The sequence below is a fragment of the Alligator sinensis genome, unplaced genomic scaffold (assembly GCF_000455745.1).
Source record: "Alligator sinensis unplaced genomic scaffold, ASM45574v1 scaffold118_1, whole genome shotgun sequence".
Taxonomy (NCBI): Eukaryota; Metazoa; Chordata; order Crocodylia; family Alligatoridae; genus Alligator; species Alligator sinensis.
In genome coordinates, this window is record NW_005841850.1 from 1,861,449 (window position 1) to 1,874,998 (window position 13,550).

General features: G+C 43.1%; 2 protein-coding genes across 8 annotated transcripts in view; one reads left to right on the plus strand and one right to left on the minus strand.

Moving 5' to 3' along the window:
* The window catches only part of MYO19 (myosin XIX), a 25,739-nt gene extending 19,932 nt beyond the window's left edge, over window positions 1-5,807 (minus strand). For 3 of the 5 annotated variants that reach the window (XM_006016067.3, XM_025210152.1, XM_025210156.1), the window contains exons 1-3: window positions 5,669-5,807; window positions 2,999-3,132; window positions 500-641 (exon numbers count right to left, since the gene is read on the minus strand). In XM_006016067.3, coding sequence (XP_006016129.1) covers window positions 500-641; window positions 2,999-3,010 — 154 coding nt within the window. In that variant the 5' untranslated portion in view covers window positions 3,011-3,132; window positions 5,669-5,807. Of the gene's footprint in view, window positions 1-499; window positions 642-2,998; window positions 3,133-3,238; window positions 3,340-4,873; window positions 5,058-5,668 lie in introns of those variants that run through there. The other 2 variants (XM_025210143.1, XM_014522648.2) reach the window with 2 other exon arrangements.
* Window positions 5,129-10,264, plus strand: PIGW (phosphatidylinositol glycan anchor biosynthesis class W). Of its 3 annotated transcripts, none has more exons than XM_025210167.1 (3): window positions 5,129-5,435; window positions 6,693-6,768; window positions 7,701-10,264. In XM_025210167.1, exon 3 carries the CDS (start codon window positions 7,769-7,771, stop codon window positions 9,287-9,289), a length of 1,521 nt encoding a protein of 506 aa, XP_025065952.1. In that variant the 5' UTR covers window positions 5,129-5,435; window positions 6,693-6,768; window positions 7,701-7,768; the 3' UTR covers window positions 9,290-10,264. The 3 variants fall into 3 exon arrangements, with proteins under 3 accessions (XP_025065952.1, XP_025065947.1, XP_006016128.1); XM_025210162.1 differs by lacking the exon at window positions 5,129-5,435 and adding an exon at window positions 5,837-5,975; XM_006016066.3 differs by lacking the exon at window positions 5,129-5,435 and adding an exon at window positions 5,837-5,975 and having other exon boundaries at window positions 7,762-10,264.
* Window positions 10,265-13,550: the final 3,286 nt, after the last annotated feature.

Genomic DNA, 13,550 nt, shown 5'->3' on the forward strand with positions numbered 1-13,550 from the left:
GTAGTCCAGCTCTACAGTTACGGGAGAAACTTTGTTTCCAAGTTTGAGTTTAATACTTGGCTTTTCTACTAAGAGTGGTGTGGCAAGGACACTCTGTAGTTTGTGTGGTGCCTTGAGATAAGGAAATCTGTGCGCACAAACTGGGCTGAGGCCACAGTTTTTTTTCCAAGGAGACCACAGTAGCTTCCAAGTACTACCGAGCTCAGATGCCCTTGAACCAATGGCTCAGGTTGTAAGTTCTCCATTTAGTTCCTAGTTCTTGCTTGCTAACACCATGAGAGGCTGAAGGATATTGATGAAACCAAGTTTTAAGGACTGATCCAAAGTCAGTAGGAATCCTTCCATTGACTTTAATAGGCTTTGGATCCTGAACTGTAATTTCCCCATAGTATTAATGTGATCACAATAGCTGACCGCATTATGTTGACAGTTATTGGGGAAATTTGGCATATAAAAGGAAGCAACACTACAAAAGGTGCCTCTGGCTCTATGTACTTACCTGTTGTGGTGGTCACAGGATTAACTTTGGTAAGGTCATCAAAGAGATGTAGTGTATCTTCGTCACTCAGAAAAGCTTTAACTTCTTCAAAGGAATCACTGAGATCATTTGGGATGACAGAACCTTTTTTTTGGCCATTTATCTGGAAAGCACAGATAAAAGATAAAACACTGGTGAACGACTGAATGCAGGACTGGACTTCTACCTTGCAGTTACTGGTTATTGTCCCAGATGCAGCAAACTTAAGTTCAGCCCTAGCAAAAATCTTAATTCAGTACATTTGAGTGTGACTGGCTTGTCCAGTGCCAAGTGAGGTTAAAAAAATCTGTACCTAGTAGAAAGCCATGCTGCAGTATGCAGACATATTTGAGCAGGCGTGTGGTTTGATGTATGAGAGACGGTAAACTACAGACGTCTTTTAGAGGCTGAATTTATCCCTCGTAGTTCTTACTGCAAGACACTGACACCTGGAATCAATGTGTCTTGAGAAGAACAGTTCCCAGTTTTGGCAACTTTGAGTATCTTTAAGTACAGATCTAGTTGCACAACAGTCCTTGACCCAAAGACGTCAAATCCTCTAAATGTCACACACTCGACATGGTAGCTGGGAGAGGCAGAGGAGATGGGTTCTGGGGGCCCTAATGGCTGAGGCAAAGACTGTGCCAGTACATTTGACAGCTCAGGCTGATGGAGGGCCCCAGATTTAGATTACCTGGTAGGGACTTGCATTTCTGGAGCCGGAGATTATGATCCATGAGTGTGGTTTTGCAAAGCATGTGTGTTTGTGCATGCATGCACCTACCTGGGGAGATGAATGGAGAGGTTTTAACACTTTGTTTTGCTTACAGTAAACTAGAATTGGCCCTCTCCGTGTAACTTTAATCTTAGCCTCTGGGCTCCAGAGTCCTTGAAAACACCAGTTGGAAGGGCACTTGTTTATTATGCACACGTCATGGAAAGCCCAGCCAGCAAAGACAGGCTTCAGGTGCTTTTTTTTTTAGGGGGGGGTATTGCAGAGGGGTGGGGAGAAGGGCAGTGCTGCCTTTTGTATTCCACTTGCTGGTTTCTGTTCCCTTCCTGTCCAACAACTACCGCCTCTCTTCCTCGAGGTAGAGGATCCAAACTTTTTCTTGTCGCGTACCCCCTTCCAGATCCACCAGCTGCCCGCGTCCCCCTACCAGCATACATTTGCTATTTTAACCCCTTAAATTCCAATTACTTTTACAGTGAAAACGAAATCTGCCGTTAGGCAATTTCTCCGACATTCCCTCCCAGAGATGTCTTGCGTACCCCCACGAGTACACGTAGTATAGTTTGGGAACCCCTGCTCTAGCATAACTCCACTAATTTACATGTCATAGCAGAGATCCACAATTATAGGTACCAGTTAACTAAGTTTTGAAACATTACAATGTTAAATTTTGTTTGCAATGACAAGCTGCTAAAATTCATTAGTGCATAAAATACAAATGCTGCTGAGTTCAATTGGCAAATGGGCAAACTGCATTCTATAAACCCCTGTTCATGCAAATGGCTCTGAAAAAATAAGTGGAGAATAATAATTCTTTACATATGACACACGGACTTGGAGTGCTTGTTGTTTCCTGACTTGCCATATGTGTGGATTGTTTCCAGCAGTGCAGTTACAGTCACGCTGGTAAAAAGCTTGCTTATTGTCAAGTAAAATGTTGTCAGAACCACAATTTTCATTCTGCCTCGCGTGAACATTGAGAATCCCAGTGATTTCATGAACAGGCATGCTGAATTTTTATATATAAAACCAAACACTGTTCCCTTGGTAATAAATGCTAGTTTCTTGCCAATTGCCCAATCTTTGGAAAAATATGCATCACCCTCTCTGCGCCGTACTGTTTGTTTGCTGCTTCGTGCTCATAGTAGTGGAGTTGCTGCATGCTCCATTGAAAGCTGATTGTAATGAGCTCTGGAAAACCAGGCCGCTTTTTTTTGGCCTCTACAATTAGTTCAAGCTTCCGATATTCACTTAGATCTCTTTTCATTCTTAATACGGTGACGTGTACAGTTAGAGGAGAACGTGATTGCTTTCAGGTCCATGAATAAAGTGTGCATTTTTACTCATACAATTAAAAAAAAAAAGTATCAACTTTAAGGACGATGTATAAAATCCAGTGACAAAGGTTTACTGTCGTCCTGCCTGTACCTCTAGTTGCAACCTGTTTTACGTATTGGTGCAGGTCTAACTAAACCAGTAGTCTAGCCTTGTTTTATCAGTCATGTACAAAGCTAACCTAGGTACACAAATCACAATCTTGCACAGAACAAGACCAGCAGGCCAGTACTGCCTAATAGCAATGACAAGCCTGTGGAGCAACTGCACAACCATCTTGGGGTAGAGAAAGAAAACATTTTTTTTTCCAGTCATTTATCTCTAATTACACTCAAACAAATCCAAGCCCCTCATGATTGCATGACATCAAAATGCAATTAATCCATATAAACAATTTTGGCTTTGATTTTTACCTGCTTGGGCATATTTCTCAGTTGCAAAGTGTGTAAAGCTCTATAACCAGGAATACTGGATAGGCGTCGGTACAGCCTTTAGTCGATGGTATTTTGTTGAAGGTGAAATAGTCAATGGTATTTCATTGGAGGGCCTAAGGAAAAGAAAAAACACACAGACACACACCTTGGTTGTTTCAGAGGAACAATGTGCACCGTGTAGTTCTATGCAACTTTCCCCAAACTCGGATAAAGTTTCACCTCTGGAATATCAGGAATCAGTTTGGGCCTTCGCTGCATTGCCGATCAACGTCAGATCTCATCTCTATATCTAACAAGGAGGGGCCGCCCCAACCCCAGCAGCTTGGGCTGATGCTCCAAACTCTATGTCTGCACTAATGGTTGGTCTGCCGCTACCGTTTGGTGACTTGAAACGCATTTTATCTAGCTGCATGACCAGAACAGTGTACGGCCATGTCCATTTCTATATTAAACCAGGTCTCAGCTTAAATCCTCTCCTTCCAAACATGCTAGCGAACAGGAAGTTATTGGAGTTCCTGCAGTTCTCAGCCATCTTCAAACGTGGGCCTGCCAGCTGCGTACTATTATGCCAGCTCCCAAAATGCCCTGTATTGAGAGAACTACGTTTCAGTGTGACATCCGTTCTGTGCACTGGTCTCTGAAAGCTGGGTAAATAGCTGGATTCTGCTCTATGTAATTAAGGCAGTAGCAAAGATGGTAAATTACTAGGGGTTATATTCTACTTCCATTTAAATGAACGGTTTTGCTGTCTTTGCAAGCACATTCAGAAACAAGGGTAGTACTTGTACCGACACGAATCTCCTGATACTCCTTGGTACTTACTACAGAAAACAAAATATTTTAGATACAGGCTGTTTAGCAAAGAATGCTGAGCATCTCTTTATTGCGAAATTAAAGTCGCTTTGCTGCTTTTTGTTTAAATAATGTTTTGATTGAAAGGAATTTCCAACATAAATGCGGTTGATCTCTTTTCATGCTGTTAGCCCAGATGGTTAATGTTGTGGGTCTGGCAGCATCAGTGATAGCTGCATTTCTGGATAGGGTGTAACTCATGGAAGTTGCATATTACAGGTAAAACTTGCTCAGTCCTGGCTGTATCCTGCTTCCTTAGGTCGGCGAGAGTGCTGCCATTTGCTTGAATGGTGTTAGCGTCCGGTTCTATTTTTTTTCATTCTTATTCTAAAAATAATCAGCTCTCGTAACTGGAAGTAGTTTCTCTCTTTACAGTCTTATATCCATCTCCCTTGACGTTACAGAAGGGTGAACAGTCATCCTTTAAACAGTAAGCAGTGCACAGCATGACATTGGTTAATATGAAATTTATACCAATGCCAGTAAGGCTCATCTACACTTAAGAGGATAAACTCCCCTAGTGGATATGGTTTCCACTGTATCAGTACAGTTTTAAACCAGTTTTCCAAACAAAATATGGAATAACAGAGTTTTTTTGATTGCAACTGCATCTATCCTGGTGCTTTTGTCAGCACAGCAAAGGTGGCTGGGGCGATGAAGAGCCCCACGCACGTGCACGTCTAAGAGACATGCTTTAGCCATCAAACCGATTGCATCTTTCTATTCTCCTGAGCAATATGAAACGTCATTTCTACCTGGGAGAAATGTTACAATCTGTGCATTCTCCTTTGCCTGAAGAAGGGCGCGTGAGCCTGAAAGCTTGCAAATAAAGAAAAAAAAATTTGCAGCTATTTAGTTGCATTAATACAAGATACTGCCTCTACCAGGAGTTCTGAATACTTTAGCCATCACGTCTAAGTTTTGACTACACCTGAATTTTTGCAGGTATTATTTCCCACTGGCACTGTTAAAAACCTACAAGCTACAGATTTAAGACGTCACCTGTCAAGCAGAGAGAGAGAGAGAGAGAGATTGGCTCCAGTTTACAGATATCAAACAGACTGCCCAAGGTCATAGCAAGTCTGTGACAAAAACAGAAACAGGTCCAACTCTGTGCTTTACCCACACTTCCATCCGGGCGCAAAACCCAAACCATAGCCTTTCTTTCTGGACTCGGCTGCAGGCACTACAGAGGAAATGGGCAATAAAAAAAAATAACTGGATAGCCTCCATCCTCTTTTCCGTTGAGTTCAAAGTTACTCGTCCCCTTTCCTCGAAAGCCACTGACGTAGCTTTAATTTATTTAAAAAAAATTAGCCTTCTCCCATGTGTGTGTTGGAAAAGACCTGCGCAAAGCTTGACCTTGACCGAAACGATCTCCGCTCTCTCATAATGACGGTGCGGGCTTTGAAAGCACCTTCCCCAGGCAGCACTAGGTTTTCCATAAAGGAAAGGGGACTTCTCAAATCAGCCCAGCTGGAAGACGGATCAAATCCAGATTTGTTGCCAAACCCTGAAGGACAAAACCAGCCCTTCTGCGAGGCCCATCTACACACAGCCACAGGTCTGGACACTCCTTGCAGGCAGGATCACAAGCTAAAAGTCATTCCCATTAGGAGGCAGCAGCGATGGGGTGGCACAAAGAGGGCTGAGCCACTCAAAGGCTCACCCTTCCCTTCCTCATCCCAAAAAGTGCAGCGAGAAGGGGCTGGGGAGGGGCTGCCTGGCTCCAGGGGAGTTGCACCAGCCCAGAGCAGGGGCCGGGGGGAAAGAGGAGGAGGAGAAACCCGGACTCACCCGATGCAAAGCCGTGCCCGGAGCAGGGAGGACAGCTGGGAAGGGGAAGGGGAGGAGGAGGAGCCAGGGCGGGGGCTGCAGTTTGAATCGGGAGAGGCGGACACACGTGGCTGCTCTCGGGGACGGGGCAGGGCAGGGCAGGGGGGCGCAGCCTTTGCAAGGGCGTGTGTTGAATCAGGCGAAGGGAAAGCAGGCTGGTGAAAATGTGCGGAAGGAAACCGAGCTCGGGGTGACTTCCCTGCTCCGCAGGAAGCAGGAGGCGGTGCAAGGCCGGGCCCGCGCGCGGGGATGCTCCGGCTCCGCACAGGTGCAGCACCCCGCTCCGGGGACGGGGTCCTGGGCTTCGTGGGAGCATGGCCCCGTCCTGTGACAGCACCTGCTGCAGCCAAGGGGCTATTGCTGGGCTGGGGAGAGAGGCCCAGTGCCTAAAAATCTGTCTAGGAGAGCATCTAATCATTAGCTGATGGGTTACAGAGAGGCATAGGGATGCTTTGGGTGGCGGGCTGGTATTTAGGATGCTGCCTAGGGGGTCGGACTAGTCCCTTGCAGCCCATCTCCTCCTCTGCACTCCCTACAGCGCCGGGAGGAGGTGAATTTGGGGGGGCTCTGCCTGTTTTGCTTTTGTCAGCAGAAAGGCTTGGGAGACTTTTTAAGCATCAAGGGAATTAAGGCCTCTGGAGATATACAATGCATGAGTAGTCCCCCCAGAGAGCAGGAAGGAGATCCAGCTAGCACTTCACACGAATGTACTTTGTTTTCCTGGGAATCGTCAAGTGTAGGATTTGCTGGAGAAATGTCCTTGGTTGAGAAAATAACACCCATACTTTCTCTTCTTTTTTTTTAAAAAAAAAAAAGAAGAAGAAGAAGAAAGTCCCAAGAACTTTTAGGGCAGCAGCTGCCGTGCGTGTCTGTATCCCCCAAGATTGTATTTGTGATGAGGATGCTTGAATCTTTTTATCGCTGTATGAATGGAAACTTAAAGCAACCCCCTTTGACTTGCTGCCTTAAATTCCATTTTTCTTAGATGTTCGCTAGCTTTTATCTGCTAACCTGAGTTCGTGCACGTGGGAATTATTCTCCATAAGTGGCTTCTGGAGTTGGTAAGCTTTCCAAGTTACCATTTACCATTGCGAGCGGTATTATTGTTAGAGGTGGTGGGGATTAGTTGTAACCCATGTGTTCTGCGGTGCAACAAGGACTGCAGCAGTGCTGACTTCCACCAGCGCACCTAATGTTCAGCGTAGGCCCTGCTGAAAGGTGTTTCACATCGTCACAGCGAGCTGCCTACCAGACTAGCTTTCAAGATCTTCAGCAGGGCCAACCGTACTGAGAGAGGAGATTTTGATCGCTATTTCTATTGTGCTCATCGTTGTTGAGGCTGTCGAGCAAGTGCAAATGCTGGGGGGCTTCTGTAATGGTGGCCTCAGTTCTACAAGTTGTTCTGGGGTAGCATATCGCAGCATCCATGTGGACAGTTTGCACAAGTAGATCCTGCTACCTAGGCTGAAATGGTTAATTTAATCTCTGTGGACCACCCTTTTTTGCCCCTTTTAACTGCTGTTGCAGTAGGTTTAATACAACTATTTCCCCCCCATAAAACAGTAAATAGTATGGAAGTATTTACATATATCTGCTATCTTAAAGGAAAGCATATTTTGCAGTGACAAAGATTGTGTTTTAAAATACTGCCTTTCACTGCCTCGGTATCACGCAACAACAGTTGCCATGCTGATATATCCAAATGTCCACACGTGCTTAACTTGAACACCATGAGTCAAGTAAAGCAAAACCATAAGAGCTTGCTGGGATCCTGGTTGTCTATCATTTTTAATCTCTGCTGTAGAATATTTAAGAATTTAACAAGATAGCAAAAATATGTCCCATGGCACCGCAACACTTTTTTTTTTTTTTTTTTAATACCTGTTCAGAGTTGCAGTGGGGAGAGTTGATCTGTGATTCACATTTAATTGTTGTTTTATTATGGGTTTGTAACAGTTGTATCTTATGTTTCAAAATGTATAACACGATGCAGAGGCTGAACTACAATGAAAAACGCCGCCTTCTACAAAACTGATTCTAGTTTTTATTTCCAGAAGAAGGATGTCACAAAAGCTGCAGAAAGAAGCCTTCATCAGTAACTTAAATGGAACTACTCTGCAAGAAATTTCAGTAGGATTAACTCTAGCGCCGTTGTGTGTGGCTTGCAGAGGACTGCTGTTGGTTTTATATCACCAGCACTATGGAAGACCATTAGGCTCAAGGAAATATCTACTCCTGCTAGACTTGACTGTGCTAGTAGCTCCTCTTGTGCTTTCCTGTACAGTTCTTTCCCCTGTCCTCCCTTTTGTCCCGGTTGCCATTGCTCTTATCTGTGCAGGATTGTTTTCTAAAATATACCACGGGAGAAATCGGTACGTCGGCGCACCTTGTAGACAGATCATCAGCGAGTTTCTGAAGACGAGCCTAGAACCAGAATACGTTCCCTCCATAACCGTGTTCCGCGTGTACGTCAACCTGCTAACTGCCATCAGTATTTTGGCAGTGGATTTCCCACAGTACCCCAGGCGGTACGCTAAAACCGAGACCTATGGCACGGGAGTGATGGATTTTGGTGTGGGAGCTTTTATTTTTGGGAACGCTCTGGTTTGTCCTGAAGTGAGGCAAAAATCCGGTGCAGTGCAAGCCAAATTCTCCTATTTGGCAAGGCAGTCCTTAGCTGTGTGGCCATTAGTTTTTCTGGGCCTGGGACGACTGGTCAGCGTTAAAGCTGTAGATTATCATGAGCATTTATCAGAGTATGGGGTGCACTGGAATTTTTTTTTCACTCTAGCATTTGTGAGGATTGCAGCCTCGTTGCTTTTATCGTTAGTGCCAGCACAGAAATCGGGGATTGTTGCTGTGATTCTTGCTGTATTTTACCAGTTTATTCTTGATGTTACGCCTCTGAAGATGTTTGTTTTTTATGGAAGCGATGGCAGAGATTCACGAGTTGGATTTTTGAATGCTAACAGAGAGGGGGTGTTTTCTCTCTTTGGATACCTAGCCATCTATATGGCCAGTGTGCAAGTAGGGTTATATGTATTGAAGAAGAGAACCTTAGTCAAAGACTGGATTGAAGTAATATGCTTGTTTTTGCTGACAGTTATTCTTCTCTTTATATGTCTTCACTTGACTCAAACGTATATAGATCCAGTATCCCGTAGGCTGGCTAATCTGGCTTTCTGCATTTGGGTGGTTGCCCATGGCCTGACATTTTTCATTTTATTTTTAGTGACTGATCTTATTTTAGTGCTGACAAAACTTCTGGTAAATGGGTCTGGAGTGCCTTGTTGTTGGAATCTTTCACAACCACCTAGTACAAATAAAAAGCATGATTCAGAGCCCACGTCTATCAAAAGAGAAGAAAAACTGCTAAGTGTTTGTATAATTAATGCTATTAATAAAAACCAACTAGTCTTTTTCTTGTTAGCAAATGTTATGACTGGCATAGTGAATATGGTGATAGACACAATCCACAGCAGTACTGTGGTTACATTATTTGTGTTACACTTGTACATGTTTACTAACTGTTTAACTATGCATATATTGCATGCGAAAAATCTAATACTGAAATGGTGGTGATCATCACCATATTCTAATATCGTTGATCTTAAGCATGCTGGTTTAAAATGTATATGTGGATTTTTAAAAATATTTTGTTGACTCTGCTCGAGTAATTGTGGGTTTCTGTTTTTTTGGCTTTTTGTTTTTAATGGAAAAATTAAAATGCCTTTGTCTTGCAGATATGTTGCTTTGTAATACACTCTGTATTGATGATTTATACCCAATGTTCTCTCCAGGGTAACTTGGCAAGTGTTATAACTTAATTTCTGGATCTTGAGATGTATTTATGAATCAACAGTTCATAAATACAGAACCTTCTCCTGCAAACACTTAAGCATGCTTACCCATAAAACTTTACCCATATGAACAATGAATTTCTCAGTGAGTTCAAGAGGACTATTCACAGGTACAGATATTTGGGGGGAGGGAACCACAATCTCACCTGGTTTTGGGTGCTTGAAGACTATTTGAAAGACAAAAATTCTGTTCCTCCATTTATCATCCTGAGTTATCTTGGGCGAGTTTCTTCCTTTATTTCCCTCTCTGCAAGTTGCGGATGGTACTGCTTCCCTGCCTCGCACAGTTGTTGGGAGGATAAATACATTAAGGACCGACACATTTAGTAATGGGAGCTAAAATGTAAAACAGTACAAATCATGGAAGCTCTTTCTTTCTTTTTTAAATGGCTCTTCTTTTGCGGTTTTCCTGAACTGGGGGATCCATTTATCTATACTCCATCAACTCAGTGGACCTATAGTAAAAGATATGGCCCAACAGTTGAAATTTGCTGGTTGCTTTGGCAAGCCTCAAACTGTTACAAAAACAAAGGTCCCAGTCCTCTTGAAATCAATAGGCCTCAGAAGAGGTATAAAGTTTTGGCCATGTAAATTCAAATGCAAGAGAAGGTCCAGGATTGTATTACTCACTGTAGATCTATGTGTTTTAATTTCTGAATTAAAGAAGAATATTCTTGGCTGTTTGGCCAGACAAAAATTCCTAACATTGTCTGTTGTTACGGCATATAGTAAAGGCACTGATAACCCCCACTATTCCTGGTTTACGGGACACTCGAAATAGAGGCCTCGAATATTATCTTAGCTACAGTATTTTATTAAAATAAAACTATTCACAAATGCTGACTTCTGGAGCATCGAGGCCTCAGGTTTGTCCTGCAACAAACCCTGCTAGCATGGGCATTACATGATTATGACATATTTGTATAATTAATCCTTTAATTAGAAGGCGGTATGTAAATTGTATCTTAATGAACCAGGGTCAGGTGGAGGAAGCCTGTTATGCCGAGGCAGAGCCCGTTTGGCTTTGTATATGTGCAAGTCAGCCGGTGTGCTAGCAGTTGAATAACTGGAGCTTTGGTTTGTAATGTAAAAGATGCAATAACTAAGCCACATAAACCAATAGGGCTGCAGTATGCAAATACATTATGAAGTACTGTATGATTGGCTCTTCGGTCTCTGATGTCACAGTCCCAACAATGAACCGTTCATAGTAAAACCGTAGATGGCAGAACAGCAAATCATGAGTCAGTCGCCCATTTTTTAAGCTATATAGAAGTAAGTCCTTTGCTACGGAGTGAGTGAGACTGCCAATTAAGTCCCATAACTTATCATCAGTAACAAGGTAGCAACTTCTAGCCTCAGGCAACCGGCATAGTTGGGAATACAGAAAGTTTAGTCCATGATTAGTTACAGATATCGAGCCAGTTTTCTGAAATTACCAATAAAGTAATGCACCCTAGAGTTCTTTGATCAAGTAAGGGGGACAGTATAATGCAAGTCTTAAGAGCTTGAGAAGTACAAATATGCTGTGGACGAGAAACGGACTCGCTTTTTTTCTCCCGCTCACTAGTGATAAAATAAGTCAGCTTGAGTTGCTGTTCTCTGAATGAGATGGAAAGAGGTGCGTTCAATAGGTGTAGCACAACCCTTGCCACCAGATAGCACCAAGAATGTTGTTTTCTCCCAGCTTTGGTTTTGATGAGATTTGGATGAGCGAGGTAATATGCATCTTGTGCTTCTGTTGATACGCGTGGAAAAAATCTGCATCAGAAATTCAGTAATTTAATGTACAGTAAAATTTAATTATTCTGGTATTTTACCTGATAGGACTGTAGTATGACAGTGACTTGGAAGGAGTGCAAGAAACAGCAGAATAGTGGAGGAGTTGTCTCTTTAGTTCCAAATATACAGTGTAAGTGGAGAATATAGACAAAGGGGTGAGGATAATAATTGATTAATTTGTCTTTGATGTCACAATTTGACCACCTAATAATGGGCTTTTCACAGGGCTAAAGCAAAGGGGGAAGGCAGAAGAAACGAGTGGGAGAGCAGAATGGATTGGCTTATATTAGTAATGTCTCCTGTACACTTTCTTTAACTTTTCAGGATCAGTTCTGATACTAAGACGCTTTTATGCTACATTTTAAATCCAGTAACTTCTCTTTAAGACCAAAGTCAGTTATTTCCAAAAGACCTCCTCAAGGATGCCCATTTACAACTTTAAATATTTGGGCACTTGTTTTTAATGTCTGTGGGCACATCTATATGTCCATTAATGTGCCGTAATTATGATGCATTATGTTTTAGTATCTATAATGACCAGTAATTTAATGCACCGTCATCGGCACTACTGCACAGTAGTGCAGAGAGTCTTTTTGTGATGTTAATGTGCAGCAGATGAAATCTACTGCTCATTAGCGTATTAGCACGGGTTTTGCCCGCTGCGCTAACGCGCAGTAGAATTTGTCTACTGTGCTCGAAGCGTCTCATGTAGACGCGCCCTGAATATCTTAGAGGAGTAAGTATGTGTTCCTCCAGATCAAGCTTGAAGCATGCAGGTGGGGCAGTATGGGGACTGACCTCTTTCGGTTAATTTTGCTTCTTTTTTGTGGTTAGCTATATGGCTTTACTCTTTAGGGATGCCAGTCAGGCCCTTCCACAGGCAAATTATTCATATAAAATTGAGCACGTTCAGTGTCATTCCCAATCTTTTGATTATTCCTATATGCTGTCCTCAGGGTGGAAAATGTTGGTGGGAGTATTTGTTCTCTTGTTACACTGAGATTCCACTTAGTCCTACGCAGCCAGACTGAAAAGGGACTGCAATGATGAATGAGGTTGTATGCTGAATAGACCTGGAGAGAACCTGAACCCAGTGTGCTCTGCAATGCTGCTACTCGAGACACCCCCCCAACACCCACCAGCTTTTACAGAATTTCAGCTTGTATTTCTTTTTTTTTTTAAATACTGGTAGTATTCTCAAGGGTTTCACTTCAGCCTGAAATAATCAACACACATGAAAATCCCTTTATTTAATGGCCCCTACCACTGTCACAGGCAGTGACTATAATAGAAGTAATATGAAAGATACCATACCAGTTGCATCATTTTCATATTTAGCTAATGAAAGTCTGGGGTTTTTTTTTTTTCCCTATTTAAATTAAATTACCACAGGATTTTCAGTTTGCTGCACCCGAGTGCTGCGAACTACAGAGCCCCTGCAAGGAAACTTAGGCCAATGTACACGGAGCCTTGTTAACCAAGGTATGAGACTGTGAGGTTGCATTTTAATATTTGTGTTGGGCATCCCATGTGTAAATTTTAGCTATGGTTTCTGAAATGGTGTTTAAGGTGTTTTTTCTCCTGCCACCGTTTGCAGTCCAGCCACACGTAGCTCCAGCGTAGCTGTACTGACTAGAGCTGATCTGCAGCAATTGTGTGTTTCTGGTGCAAACGAGGTTAAAGCAATGTTAGATTTGTCCACTTTCACTATAAGCAGGTGTCAGAGCAAGGGATTAAGCCCAGTTTTTGCTCTCAGAGTCTAACCACTACCCCGGAGTCCCTTTTCACCATCTCTACTTCGATCAGCAGTTACATACAAATGCTTTTTAACTCCCAGCTCTCCGTCTCTCTTTCCTCTCATCCTTTTTCAGATTTCTTTTTCTTTTCCCCTCGGAGGGAGGGTCTCGTACCTTTGAAGTGCTGCTCATTATTGCCAGATAAGTGAAGAGGGATGGGGTTTTTTTGGCCGGGGGGGTCTTGCGGCCCTGTTTTAAGGGAAGGCATTACCTCAATTGAAGTTCACCAAACTTAAACATGATCTCAGCACGACTCCACCTGTTTAAAAATAATATCATTGATATTAAAAAATGAGCTGTTTGGGACCAGGCCAGGTTTCCCCCCACTTTATGGGCCCATGCAATGGGGGTTGGGATGTGCAATTGGGGGTTCGTGCAGTGGGGGTGTGCAATTGGGGGTTTGTG

Bases quoted from the DNA above. Each gene is read 5' to 3' on its own strand.
- PIGW (XM_025210167.1), top strand. From the start codon at position 7,769: ATGTCACAAAAGCTGCAGAAAGAAGCCTTCATCAGTAACTTAAATGGA.